The sequence below is a fragment of the Limanda limanda genome, chromosome 7 (assembly GCF_963576545.1).
Source record: "Limanda limanda chromosome 7, fLimLim1.1, whole genome shotgun sequence".
Taxonomy (NCBI): domain Eukaryota; kingdom Metazoa; phylum Chordata; class Actinopteri; order Pleuronectiformes; family Pleuronectidae; genus Limanda; species Limanda limanda.
The window spans coordinates 21,441,030-21,456,710 of NC_083642.1; the positions used below are offsets into that span (position 1 = coordinate 21,441,030).

General features: G+C 39.9%; 1 protein-coding gene across 1 annotated transcript in view; it reads right to left on the reverse strand.

The window, feature by feature from the left end:
- Positions 1-3,897: 3,897 nt before the first annotated feature.
- Positions 3,898-15,681, reverse strand: part of espn (espin) — a 38,154-nt gene continuing 26,370 nt past the window's right edge. Inside the window, exons 11-16 of the mRNA XM_061074654.1 lie at positions 15,095-15,240; positions 14,161-14,541; positions 6,207-6,285; positions 5,098-5,119; positions 4,094-4,237; positions 3,898-3,997 (exon numbers count right to left, since the gene is read on the reverse strand). Of these exons, the coding sequence (XP_060930637.1) occupies positions 3,898-3,997; positions 4,094-4,237; positions 5,098-5,119; positions 6,207-6,285; positions 14,161-14,541; positions 15,095-15,240 (872 nt within the window). The remainder of the gene's footprint in view (positions 3,998-4,093; positions 4,238-5,097; positions 5,120-6,206; positions 6,286-14,160; positions 14,542-15,094; positions 15,241-15,681) is intronic.

Here is a 15,681-nt window from a genome sequence, read left to right on the forward strand (position 1 = left end):
TTGCCCCCCCCCCCCCACCCCACACACACAAAGACCTGCTCCAACATATCTATGCACCACAAAAACAAGTCCCACATTTTTTTTGTTCCTATGCAAAGAATGCACATAGATGCGCAGTGAGAAGGTGAGTGTGACTGTAAAGACCTTGGAGTGGTCCCCTGGACTAGACACGTTTCTATTCTATATAAAACACAGACCATGTATAAGGTCAAGTGCAGAAACACTCCAGTACACTGTGTTATTAGACAACCCAAACCATAATGATCAGTCCCAGTTGGGCCTTTTTAAAGTAACATGTAAACCTCACAGTGAGAAATGAGTTTGAAATGAAGTGACGCAGCGACAGAAACATGATTATGGTTTTTCTTTTCTCCTTCTTTTCTGTCGCATTCTCAAACTTCCAAAGACGGATTATAGGGAGGGAGGAGGGAGGGAGAGGAAGAAAAAAATGTCTGCCTCGCTCTCACATTCCCACGGTTCCTAACAGCGGGACACCGAGGCGCCGCCGCTGGGGAACATCTGTCCTACCTGGGCGAGCTGAACTGGTCCAGGCCCGGGACGACTCGGGTCAGACTCCGCCGGGCGGTGACTGGCAGCGGAGCAGAGGAAACGAGCAGATCCAGTCCTCCTCTCCTCTCCTCTCCTCTGTCACACTCTCCTTCTTCACTCTCCCACTTCCTCCTCCTCGGCCCGCACGCGCCCATTAAGCTGCCTACGTCACTACAGGTGAGTGTCAATCAATCATGGGAGATTGATCTACATATGGAGAAACCCTATGGGAGGAACTCATGCAGGGAGATAGCAGCTTCATACTTGGATGTATCAGCCACATGTGACTGTGACTGGACTCCCCCCCCCAAATCTGGTTTATGCACATATAATTCAACCCAAGCTTTTAATCTAATGCACTGATTTACCTTTGCACATGAACCTTCTGCAAACGAACGATTATATGTAAACTTATATCACCATCTCTCTTTCTCTCTCTCTATATATATATGTATATTATTATATCTATTCATGTATATGACACTGAATTTCTACCTTTCTTTATTTCTAAAGTTTGTTTATTTAAATGGCAGCAGTACCTCAGCGCCCTCTAGGGACCACCAGGATACATTAACATTCCCTCCGTATAATACATGTTGTAGCAGCCTCCACATGCAGACATATAAAATATCAACAGTCTCAACAAATTTAAACAGGTTAAACTCCCCCCTCTCTCTTGTTTCCCACTAAATTTCTACTCATTCGTTATTTCTGATGTTTATTTACCTAAATGGCACCAGCACTTCAGCGCCCTCTAGTGACCACCAGGAGAGATTAACCTTCCCTCCAGATAATGGATGTTAAGGCCCAAAACACAGTCTAATCTCCAATTGGATTTCTACAGTGTTTCTATATTTGTAATGTGATAAATATAATATATCAATAAATATTTGTATTTATCTAAATACCACCAGTAGTCTGGCACCCTCTAGTGGTCACCAGATGACATTAACCTACAGTCAACTTCCTACATGTAAGCAGTCTTTACAAACTTTTAGATATTTAAATATTTAAATGGCAGCGGTACTCTAGCACTGCCCAGTGGGGGCCACAACATACAAACAACAATATCAACAGTATTTACAAACTTTTAAAATTTGTTGTTTCTTATTTAAATTATTCATTTAAAGCAGTTACCATGGAAACTGTTCTGCCAGATGCAACATTTAGTCTGTGGCACATTTTCTGTCGTATTATTTAATTATTTATTATGATTTTAAACCTTATACTGACATTTTAGTCCCCTGACATTTGACATGTGATTGTACACTCTAGTATGTCCCTGACTCTAAGTTGAATTCAATTTGCATGATCTTAATGTCTCAAAGGTCACTTGACCTCAGGAAAAGCTGAACACTAATCCAGGTATGATTTATTCATGAGCTTCATTGTTGTACGACTTATGGATTTGATCGTACACGTGTTTCTGTTGGTGACAACACAAGCACATTCTGAACTGTTTATTACAGATTTATTTTCTTCATTTTTAATGGTCTGAAAATATAATTACACATGAATTAGCCAACATCCTATTCAAGCAAGGCTGACACATATAATATGATGGAAACAACGAAATGACAAAATTCTGAGAGGGTCACTATATACAGAGATTTTATATATATATATATATATATATACACATATATATATATGTATATAATAAAATGGCGATGACATTCACATCATTTTCATTTTTAACATCATATATGGCATCCGATGAAAGTGAATTTGAATATTTCCAAATGATTCCCTAACTAGGATCAGGCATATATACGCTCCATAACCTACATTTGTAAACATAGAGAATAATTTCCATCATGTGGGAATATCAATGTGTCATATTCAGAAAGACGGACTGGGGGTCGTGAGTTTGTTTTTTAAATGTCAGTAAACAGTGTAATGCTTGGTTACGTTTCAGATCTGCATGTCTCCTCAGCTCTGTCACAAATATTCATCTCAGATTTTCCACATTTTCATACAATGTTGCACCAATGTCCATAAATGTGAGAAGCCTGTTAATCCTGTTATCCTCAAACACCTGGAACTGTACAGACCATGGAAATAAGATGTAGGATAATCAACTTGGCTTTTGATCAGTCATGTAAAATCATTTGCAAGAGATGTCTCAAGTTAATTATGGAGTTTGTATGATCTTTGATTACTATATTTATGATTAGATGTTTGACCTAATTTGTCGTGTTGAGTATTGAAACCGGACTCTTCACAATAGTGGCGGCGGATTATTACTTACACACTGACATGAAACTGACAGGATATAAGGACAAGTTCCATTCTGGTGTTGCTGCTGTTTCTGGCAGACAGAGAGCGCTGAGTAAGAGGATCTGCTCATCAAAGTTTCATCCTCCAGGTTAGTGGGACAAAGGGCAGAACAGCACACAGGACAAACTGATGCCCTTTCTCTTCTTTTGAAATATTCAGGTTTTGCACAGAGACGTCTTCTCTCTTGTCACTTATGCATGTATACATTTTTTTAATTTTATTTGGAAAAGACCATATTCAAATAGAAACCAGCAGGATTGTATTCACACATTAATGTGTGTCTTTGTTGAAAATCCAGGGCCCTGGGTCCAATGTGCCTAATAAAACATCACAACATGCTCGATACACATTCCGCAACACATGCACACAACATTTCACATTCATGATCACAATAGCTTAACATTTAGGTCACATATAGAACAATTGAATTGAAACATTGCAGCTTTTTTTTCAGAGTGACAATTAATAAAATTTGATTTGGTCAGCTACATAAACTCTACTTCTTTCATTATTTAAAATAGGACATACAGTTTATCAGTATTCCAAATCCACAGAGAAGCTACTCTAAAGAAATCGATTAGTTGGAGCTGTGTTAGGATTACGTCTGTGGCAGTAAAACGAAGCCGATTAAAAAAAGCTTCTACAAGTTTGATAAAAAAAATATATCTAATGACTAAGTGAATAACGTGATACAGATGTGATACTGTCTACATACATAATGCATTAGCTGCTCTGAGTTGATATAAGCCTTTGCTGAGGATGTCCATCCATTCTGTTATGAAGCTACAGTACCTGTCCAAGCTTTACTTAACAGTGAGTGGGGCTAATAGAGGTAAAATAATAATGCAATAACAGGCTTTTTCCCCTCATGGCAAAATGACCTTTTCAATCTATCACACGCCTCTTAAATCTCCTACTGTATGTCAAATAGCTTCTATTGATTTGCAGAAAATAATCCAAGGGAACGATACTACAGATAATGATTACTTGAGGAAGGAGAATCACAGCCGAGAGTTTGTGTTGAAGTGACATTCAGTGGGAGGTGGAGGGGTACGCTGCTATGTTTCATCAGAGCTGAGCCTCGGAGCCCCCGTGGACAGCAGCAACCACAACACGGCTCCTGTGTGTCTGGAGGTTGTCTGTCCAGTACAGGGTGCGGGGGGGAGGCCTAGAGAAGGGGAGGCATTCAGTGAAGGCCTTGGAGTGAGCGTGTGAGGGTGGGGAGGTGCTGCAGGGCAGAGGAGGGGGCGATGACCCAGTTCACGGTTTGGCTGTATCCCCTTTCTTTAAGATAATCTGCCGCTGCCAGGGGGCCAGCTTGGTGTCGTCGTAGCCGAGGGTCCGCAGCCGCTCCTGCTCCGTCTTCTCCTCCATCGCCTTGGCCTGTTTGGCCTTCTCCTCTACTTTTCTAGACGCGAGGAAAGTTCAAGAACAAACAGTTGGAATCATACGGGAAACGTCCACAATGAATTCATTCATCTTCTACATTGTATTCACATATATTTATTTGGTATATGCTTCTGTCCAAAGCATTTCTACAAATGTGATGAATCTACTAAGAAGACATTATTGCAAATCTCAAACAAAACCAGTTGATATAATAGAAAATGATATATGCACAAACATAAAATGTGAGTGACAATATAAATACAGCTGGTAAGTAGCTACTCGTCGGTGACTATGACCGGGCCTTTGCTGTTAGAACCCTGAAACTGTTCTTAAACATTTTGATCACAAATATTCATTATCGATCATGAATATTTGACATATCCTGTGGATTATGTCTGACTTAATTTATACACTTGTGTTTTATTAACTGATTTTCTTTCTGCCGTTCTATTCACCTTCATTTTGTCTTTCTGTGAAGTACAGAAAACACAGTATTGTGGTAGCATGAGCGCTAGTGTAGCTAATGCTAGTTAGCTCAACGTTAAGAGCAAATAAAGGTTACCAGTGAGATTTTTGCAGTCAAGCTTTTTTATTTGTGTATGTGAGTATTTTGCTGTAAAATGAAACTAGCACCTCATTCTTAAGGAAGAGGAATAGTGTACAGGTAGTAGTTACAAAATCACTGCACTTTTTGTGTACAGAGCATTTTCCTCATAGTTTTTTTATCCCCAGCTTAGTTAGTATCTAGTTTTAACTACTTTATCTCACAATCAGAGTTTCATCAATAGATGATTTTCTGAGGAGTTGCCATCTTTTCATTAAACACATTTACAAGATGATATTTAAAAATTCTATGTGTAGTACGATGTGTTTTCTTACCTTTTTTGTTCCTTGTCACATCAGTAGAACGGAAACACAAGAAAAAAAGGAGTAAATATCCTTCACGGCAACAACAAGTGATTCCACAAGTTTGAAACTATGTTGAAGCACAATTATATAGCATAAAATGCTATTATTGTTGTAAGTTTGGGTTTGGGGTAGGGTTACATATACATATACTGTATATACATTGTTCAGTTAAGGATGTTTCATTGTGAAACACAAAAGTTGTTTGGATATGAAAGAAATTCTCAGAGAATTGAAAACTGTAATAGAAAACCTCTAACTCAAACACAATGACAACTTTAGTTTGACCATATATTATCACAGAAATGAACGTGATAAATTATATTACTGTCGTCATTTTAAAACCCTTTTCTACCACTGATATAATAAAGATAATATTATAGCACAATCATGCAGCTAAACCCTTTCAAAGAGCTATGAACTTTCAATTCTTGAGAATATTCATTCGAACAGTTGAATTAGATGAGATGGTTATGATTTAGATGAGCTTTTAGGTTTGTATTGTATTAAGTTAATGTTCTAGCATTGCCTCTGGGATTGTGTGTGTGTTTGTGTGTGTGTGTGTGTCTGTGTCTGTGTCTGTGTGTGTGTGTCTGCTCATTTCTGTCGCTCTTCACACACAAACTGACAATCACATTTATTTAGTTATTAATCGATGATGACTGTTTATGAATCTGGATTGTTCCTGTCACTTCAACACTGATGTCCTGGCTGTGTGTGTCTCATATTTTGTGTATCAAGTGAACTGAGTGTGCACAAAATGTTGGGCTTTTTTCAATGTGTTCAAATGTATAAATGTAAATGTAAACTCTCGAGCGAATCAAAATTTCAGTTCTGTTCAGATCCTAATAACCTTTGATTAGTGTTGGTGTTTATTGTTAAAGTGTAACATGAGTGGGCACACAGAAGTTGTGTAGAATAGCTCTTGGAGTCCAAACTCATATAATGTCAGAACAGATCGTCTACAATAGAAGAAAATAAAAAATCTTGGCACTAACATGTACAAACATAATCTTCCCACTGACTCCTCACATATGGTACAAGATGAGCTTAAACATCACAACACAGCTTTGTTACTCACTTCTCTTCGTCCATTTTCTTCTTCATCATGTCTCTCCTCCAGGCTGGCATCGAGGCCAGGCGTGCTGTCTCCTCTTCTGCCTGTAGACGGACAGAGGGGAGAGACAGATAGGGGCCCACACCAGTTGGTAAAGGATTGTAATAGTAACAGCAGCCCAACAAAACTGAAGAGAAATGTTAAGTGAAATTTAAGCTTTCTGTCAAATAAGAATTGTTTCTTCATGGTGAGGTTAAGAAATAACAAAAACATTTGATGCACACTGCCCATGTTTGAAACTACTCGTTTCAGTTTTTGAATAATGTACGTATCCAAATAAACATATGACTTAATCTCAATGACACTGGAGTTAATTGGAATTTTCTGTAATACTTTAAATATAGATTAAAATGTACTTCAAATCAATATCAGGATTATTTCAAACATTTACCTTGATACGATAAATTAACAATTATTTTATGCCACCCTCCCCCCACAGGATCGTGATCTGCACGTCATGTGAAGTCTCGTGTTGTCGGTACCAGGTGAACTATGTGTGCGCAAAATGTTGGACCTTTTTCAATGTGTTTGAAAACATGTTTCATAAAGTCTAGATCAAACAAACACAAAGTAAACTTCAGCACTGTATGTGTCCTCATAACTCCTGATTAGTGTTGGTGTTTATAGTTAACGGGCAAAGAGTGCGCAGATCAGCGGGGGAGTGAGGAGGGAGGACCTGCAGCAGGGTAACACAGCATTGAACATAGTGGAAACCCGACAAATCATGAACGCGTGCATTTGGGAAAATACAATTCACTCAATGTGGAAAAGGAAATCCGGGATCCATCCCCTGATCCTCATACTAAAGTTCTAGTCTGACCCATACCACAGTTCAATACGTTTCCTTGTAAACAGTCTAGAAGATTAACCCTGCGTACAGAGAAAACTAATCAAATGTTAGTCCACCCATTAGTTCAACCTACACATTCATTCTCAAATGTCACATTTTAATCAAACAGCCTTTGTGGAAGACCTATAGGACTAAATGCTGAATATACATGTCGTATACTGAGTAAACTCACATGACTTACAGCAGCAAACAACTCACAATAGGTGGAGGTACTCTTCTCCTGTGTCTTTGAGTTAAAATAAAGCCTTTTCAATGGACAGGACTTTGTTTTACAGGACATTTTCTTTAAACTGAGCACTCACACAGTAACCGGATCCTTTACTCTCTTTCAGCCTGTAATCTGAGGTGCAGTGACCAGAGGGCAGCCATCTTGGATTTCTCATCTTCACCTGAGAAGATACATTATCCTTTCTGCGTTCCTTTAACTGGAGCATTTCACTTGCCCTGGCAGACCCAAATCCAGGTAAGATTATCTACACAGTGCATTTTAAATGATTCCCTTGGAAATAACAGAGCAAGAAAAAAAAATCGGAAGAAAAAATATTTTTTTCCCGAATTAAAGTTACCTGTTTTTTCTTCATTGACGTGAAAAAAGTCAACACTCTTTGTTAAACCTTTTAAATGGGTTACGTAGGGCAACATTATGGTACCTATATTTCACTGATTCAGTGATGACATAGATTCACCATAACTTAGTCTAAGTTTTGAAAAATCTTACTCTGGCATATCTCCTCAATGCAGTTTATCAGTTTGACATACAGTCAAACCAGTTCAACCAATGGGTACTTAGAGTCACAAGCTACATGCAGCAATGCAAATGTTTAACCAGTGACATTTTGAACCTCTGGTCTGGTTAATGTCACTATTGTTCGCTGTTCATCTAACACACATGGCATCACACACACTTACCATGCATTAATATGTCAGTATCAAACCCTGCACACTATCCATCCACAGCAGGGAACAGCATTACTGAAATCACTTGATAAGAATCAAACCTGTGACCTTCTGTATCTAAGTTAAAAGATTGGAGCACCATGTCATTTTTATTTTTGAAAATAATCACAGCTGTCTTAAATATGAACAGCCTGTTGCTTTAAGGTTGTAACTTGTTTCCAATAAATACTACAACAACTAACAGGTAAAGGTAAAACTTACAGTAGTTGATAAACAGATGCAGGGTCATGCCAGTTTAAAAATAATCACAGTGGTGAATTTCTATCAAATGTATTGCCAGTAGTGTATCCATCTGAACCAGAGAGTCAGTGCATTGCATTAGCCCGGCAAGCATTCATTACAAACTCATTGTGCCCGTTCACGTTTCTTCATCATGAATGACCAGGCTCACATGATTATAAATATCTGGATTCCTGTTCATCAGCCACATTCATCTGGTTTAAAGACAATTTGACATTAATAAGTAAGACAGATGCTTTATTCTTCAAATATGAGTTGTTATGTGCTGCGGTTTTATGAAATAATAATGCCAGTAAAAGTCAGTAGAAAACCTCAGTGGTAACTATAAGCCACTTGTATTTTGGGTAAATTTTCTCATCTGAAAGATGTGGGTCTGGGACAAAGTTGAATATAACATTTTCATACCTTAGGACAAATCTAATTTGAATCAATGATAAACAGCAGGGTAATACCTATTTTTTACTGGTTAGACTGTATAAAATATACAATGCATAAAGGCCTGTATGGTCTGGACACCTGTTGAAGTGGTAGAGAATTAAAATAGCAGTACAGTTATATCAGGATTAGCAGTATCTCTTTAATTAATGGACAATTTTAATTTGTTTTTATTTGTTCTTTTGCTAATCCTCCTCAAGACTTGGACTTAGTACCTTGACTAGACATAACGTACACTGTATAACTCCATTGTCACCTCACACTCTTTGGTGTGCTGGATAGATTCAGCAAATGTGACACAAATGCTTTACATAAATACAAATCTATAAATATACCTTTAAGTTTACCAGCTGACTCCCTTCCTTTCCCGGCTGTGAGTTGATCAAGGTTCTCTGTAACCTCCTTATGGCTCCTGTAAGCCACGGATAGCATGACAGCGGGGGGTGCTAAGAGGGTTATTTGAAGGTAATCTTGATGCTGCACAGGCACTATGAGAAGACTGTGGTTCTTGACGGCTACGAATGTCGCAATGGAGGATTACACATAAAAGAGCTTGGTGTTTGAAAGTGACCCTTTTACTGGTACAAGGGCTGATTGTTTTTGATTTTCTCCAAGATAGAAAACAACATGTTATGATATATATATTAATTTGGATTTACATCCAGTCAGGTAAATTAAATGTTCATCACGAGAGTAACCCCCAACAGTTAGTGTAGAACCAAGAAGGAAAGAACTACTGACATTTTATAATCACAAAAAATGTCAACAAACTTTATTTCTAACAGCAATGTAGAAATCAAATAATAAAAGACCACAAATTAAATTAAGATCACAACAATTGGAGTAACAAAATGATGGGATGAGATAAATACAAACTCTTAATTTGATGTTTAAGTCACAGGAATTATTCCATTTGATATAAATTTGTAATTGTCAAGTTCTGAAGTACTAATGTTAAAAGTAACAAAGGGATTTACATTTACCTTAGTGCTAATCTTTGCAATGTATACTGAAAGGCACACATTGTATTGTTAAACTAGGGCGATTTGTGACCCACTAAGTAACTTAAACTCCCACAAAGCAACTGAAGACCTAGATTCATTGAATTTGAGTCAAGCAACAAAGTGCACTTTAAAGTAATAATACCACTTAATCAAACCATCACCATTTCATCTCTGGCAGCTGTAGAAGCTCTGAGTTGAATTGTGAAGTGATTGCTTGCCTTTCTGAGGTGGTGATCTCGACAGAAAACGCAATGTGAATAATTCAAGCCAAGTTATGTGCTTCGTTAAACGAGCAACAAAGTAATAAGGATAAACAATGCACTTGGCATTTGCAATGGCAAATCTTAAGCTTTAAAAACATTTTCCCATAAGCAGTGTGTGCCATGGCAATTGAGCCTGCTAGATTCAAAAAGCTCTCGGTTCGACGCGATTCAAAATGAAATGGTTTCAGCAAATGTGTGTCTTTTGACATCACACTCTATCTTTTCATCCACTTAGGGCAAATGCAAATGAAAAAGTCAGCACAGCTAAGTGGATGCTCTTTGCTTCGCTGTAGTTAAGTCCCTTATGTTGTCTAAACGCGAATACACCAGCTTAGTTGCCTCCCTCAGCATACTCCACCGTGCACATCGATTTTTTCCTGGTCCTGTTCTACTCTCTTTGGTTGTACAGGTGAACTGGGCTGTTAGTCAAGCCCAAATCCAGAGATGTTAAATATCAAAAAGCTCAGCTTCCTTTTCTTTCCAAAAAGCAAAGCTTCGATCAATGTATCTGATGATCTCTTCATTGCTAAACTCTTTTAGCTCATAGATAACTTTAATTGAGTCTCCATTAAGTTCATCTCTTGGTGGAGGTTTATCAACATGAGGTTCCTCTATGATTTTAACAGTAACAGGTGGAAAGCTTTCTGTTGTTCCCTGTGTTGTCTCAGCTTTTGCTGTTGTTGCTTGTTGTACAGTTTCAGTTGTCGAGCTCTGTATATGATCCTGGACTGAACTATTTCCTTTAGAAACCACCGTCTCACTTGATAACATCTGCTCACTGGGTTTCACATCCCCCTGAGCGTTGTCCTTCGTTGAGGTTTTCAGGGTTCTCTGCTCTACACACTGGCCATTATTAGATACACCGTCCTGGGTTGCAGCAGGTGATGATAGTGGCCCATCTGATGGGTTGGGTGGGGCAGGTAGCGCAGGTGCAGTAGACTGTGTGTTTGGAAGCGGAGGTGCAGGATGGGTTGATGGCGGAGGAGGTGGAGGATGCGAAGGTGGGGGAGGAAGTGATTCCTGGATTGCCATGATGGGCGTTTCAGGAGACATACAATACAGAGACGCGGTCATTACACCTCCCCCCTCATCACAGTCTCCAAAATACTTCAACTTTATGTCTTCAAAACCGTCGGGCCAGTCTCGCTTCCCTCTCTCAATTTCTTCCATGACCTCCTTGTGAAATTGCCGTATAATCTCCCATTTATGGCTCCCGAGACGGTCAAACATCTCATAGCACAAAAGGTGGCGGTATTTGCGCTCACTGCGAGACATGCTCATCTCCAGCAACTGGAAGTATCCAAGCATGAAAAGGTCGAGTGTTAGGCTTTCATAACCCACAGGGGACCCATTGATGTGTGGCAAGAAGTGCTCTGGCCAGTAGATCATCTGGGCTCGACTCAGCCTGCGGATCTGGCGTGTGGGCACTTGGCTCATGATTGTTCTCCAGTGGCCGATCAGATTCCCTACTACTTGCTTTGACTTCATGAAAAGGAGGAGTTTGTCATCTTCACTGTGGATCTCCGTACCAATCTGTGCACTGAATTGGTTATAGTCCTCCAAGCCCACATCTAAATGATTTCCTCTCCTGCCTGCATATTTAGTCCGATAAGACTCAGAGATGGTGTACTTGCGCCAGTGTTCGAGGAACAAGAATACAATCCTCTCCTTCCTCATTTCAATGCATTCCTGGACATAGCTGAGATCTGTCTGCACCTCCAAGGTTCTTGTTAGTTGGCCATCATTTAAAATAGGGTCTGCAGATAGAACCTGATTGAACTGTTCAATGTTAGTTGGAGCCATTATCTCATGAGGGGCATACGTCCGAGGAGCATGAGATGCAATGATAACAGGTTCTCCAACCATTTGTAAGACCGATTCCTCCGATGAGGGTAAATGTCCGTTGCTATTAGATTCAAGGAGTGTAGTAGAGGAATAAGGGACAGCTTCCTGAATTGTCTCTGGAGCATGGTTAGACTCGCTGACCATAGGGAGGGATCTCTTACGTTTGTATACCCTATTTGCTTTGTTGTCTTCATACTGTGACTGATCCTGAATTTCATAATTGGCCTTGAGGTTCTTCACTGAAACTCCACACTGCTTTATCTCGTTCTCCACGTCCTCTCTCGTTGAGAAGGACTGAGACCGTCCAACAAATCCAGCAGCGGCTGATCCTGCTGTTTCAGACTGACCTGTGCTCAAACTCCTTGCCTCTTCCTGAGAATATACTGGACATATTAGATCCAAGATATCTATCTCTTTTCCCCCCAGCGTGGCAAGAAGAATGGCCATACTCTTGAGCAGTGTGGAAATCTTACTGCACCAGGCTGGAAGATCTTCAGCTTGGCCATGCACCTGCTTTGGATTAACTGAGAAGTGCCCTTGATGGAGGGCAGCAGAAACTGGTAGGAGCTGGTGCAGCTCACGCTCTAATTCTTCCAGCTCCCTCTCGACTTCTGACACCTTGTGCATGACCTGGAGGTTCTCAATTTGCTTCTCAATACGATTTAGGTCAGCTTCTGTCATCAGTTCCCCAAATGGGCCCAAAATGGCATTGTGGATGTGGGAGTAGTGCCATTCCTGAGGCTGGTAGTGTCCACTTGCCGCAAACTAAATCAGAGGTCAAAGGAGACCAGAAGACAAGAAACAAGGGAAGGAGGGAAGGTTTCTTCAGCTCTCACTTCCTGGTGTGAATACATGCTTCAGTGCAAGTCCATCCTCACACACAGATTTTACATGGATTTAGTGGTGCAATGGCACTGCCTCATTAAAATGCATGAATCTTCCTACATTTATTTTGAGTGAAAGAACATTAAAAGCTACTATTTATATAGTAGATATGTAGAATTTAGATGTAAGTTACAATATTATATTATGTATGTTTAGGCATTTGACACTGAGACATTTTAACATCTATATTTGCTCAATCATCTAGTTTTGCCCTAGTTTTCTTTCTTTTATTTTCAGTTTTTCATGTTTAAAGAGTGACTTTGTACACGCTGAGAATTTTGTTTCTACTGATATCAAGCAGGTGATAATTTCATCTTGCTGCATGTTCGGTCTGCAACCCAAACATGATGTCACACTGCAGTGCACTGCATCACAGCTGACAGACACACTTCAGTCCACACCCAACAGTGAAAGGAAAACACTGTCACTAAAGGTGCATGAGTTGAAACGGTCAACTGAGAGAGGTCAATGCAACTATGTTTTTCTGGATGATGTAGAATTACTAAGGTCGTGCTATGCTTTCCAAAAAATGTATACAAATAATGTACATTTTCTATGAATTATTTGGCAACTTTAACACTAGTGAACAAATGTAGTTGGTAAAATTATCCATATTCTTTCATTATTGTTATTATTACTGGTTGACCTGTAGTGTGAATGGGTCCGGCATCACACCACTGAATCGGCATGTAGCAACTTGAAGCCGCAAAACTCCCATCAAACACCAGCCCACACTGTGTCCGTACGCCAAGTGTGTTAATGATGTGATGGGCACTGTAGCCAAGTATTCATTTCACTGCAATCCAAAAAGTCTGTTCAATAAATAAAAAAAGTAAACATGCAAAAAAAAAAAAGAACTAACTTAGTGAGCACATGTCGACAGTCAGAGCAAACTGCGTCCAATATAACCTCAAGTGATTGGTAAAGATATGTTATTTACAGTGGATATTTAAATACTTAGTTTCATACTTCTAATGATGCCACTGCATCAAACATACAAAGTTAAGACATTTCAGTGTTTGACTGAAACCATGGGTAACTTAGGCCCTTGTATTTGTTTTGATGATGAGAATAACCGAGGTTGTGGGCATTAAAAGTCAAAAATGTTCAAAAAGCAGTAAGTCCCTAATTGCGACAACAATCTCCCTCAGCTGTAATGCATGGGTACCGAATGAACATGTACAATTCTTGACTTCACCCTCAAATTACTGGCTGACCAACAGCTAAAAAAAAAACTAAACCCTGTGTCATGCATGAATAATAAAAACATACTAAAATCACAAAAGACCACACTCAAATCCAAACGCCTGTTATCCCCTTTGTGGTGGTAATTATTTAAAACTCACTGAGGCATTTCAAATTTAAGAACCACAAATGGGGATAGCTAAGACACAACAAAATATCTCGAACCTTAGTGAAGCCTTGCGGCACCATGCCTACCTTGCGCTTGTGCTCGCCCTCCTCTTGGATCTTGACCTGAAGCTTCCGCACCATCACCTGCCTCTTCCATTCAGGTATTGCTTTTCCCTGTTCATCATGAGTAGGCACTAGCGCCTCCACGTCAGCGAGGCTCGTCTTCCGTCCCGACTCTGCTCCTGTGGGGCCACCACCACCACTGTTCCCATTGATCACAGAGTTAGAGGGCAGCTTCTCGTAGCTCGCAGAGGACGATAATTTCCTGCCAGATCCAGAGCCTGTAGGACTAGGACTGGGACTTGGGGTGGTGGGTGGGGAGGTGACAGGCGTATTGGATGCTGGGGGAGACGATGGTTTGGCTGGTGGGCTAGATGTGCGTGTCTCTGGTGGAGATGAAGCGTTACCCTGGAGGAATATAAGAACAAAGATACACAGAGAAACATGGGTCTTGAGCAACTGCAGGCGTTACCAAGTGTCTTTCAATCATCCTTTACTGAGCCGAAGGTTAATGCTACATTTTGTGTAGACCATGGTGACCATGTCGCTTCTTCATAAAGTACCAGTTAGTCCTTGGCCTTAGGAGACCAATAACAATCCTAACGTTTACGCACCATTAAGAAGGATTTATGCAGTATGTTTTGCAAAAGTAGTACAGGTGGTGTTTTTCTTTGCAGATCATCTGATGGCCTTGCAGAAGTTGGTAGAGTGGTATATTGTCAACCATGGGCAAAGTTTACAAAGTAATGAAAACTAAGCAATGCAGTATATATTTATCTAAAACGTCTTAGATCTACTTGCCCCTTTTGTTTTGCTTCATTTCTGTCTCTTTTGCATTCATTTCAGTTAGCATTTTCTTGATATAAATGGGGGAGTGATTTCAAGTCAACGAGCCTACTTTTTCCAAAAGTGGATGTTACATAAATGTATCATCAGTAGTGGGAGACGGCTGTGGACCTACATTGTTTCCTGTGGGTCCACTGTTGGAGTAGACAGTGGTGTAGCCTTTAGTGTGAGGTGTGGGCTTCAGGCTCCTTCCTGCTTTGATCTCTGCCAGCAGCTCAGAGTTGTCTCCAGTGGGGGACATCATGTTGAAAGATTTGGTACCTGCAGACAAAGGGACAGAGCACAAAAGTGAAACCAGGTAGACAGAAAGAAGGAATGGAGTGAGAGAGAGGGAGAGGGAGACTCACTAAAGAAGAGTGCTGAGGGGTTGGGTGGCATTTCAGTGTTAAATATTTCATCCGATCAGGCAGGTAACAATGCTGACCTGGAGCAGATTGGACAGTCATGGGAGGTCACTGTGGTGTACTGAGCCACTGTCTCGTGGATATGTTCAATGTTTCTTTTCAGATTTGTTTAGCTGTTTTATGTTATTTACTTTTCTACCTTTTCTTTTCCTCTGAAATTGACCATCTGTGGGTTAATCAAAAGGGTCGACCAGCCAGCAAACAACAGAATACACTGAAAAAAGAAAATTGTTCACCGACTTTGAAAAAATACAACAATTGGATTAAGTTCTCAAATTAAAGTTCTCAATTGTGTGAC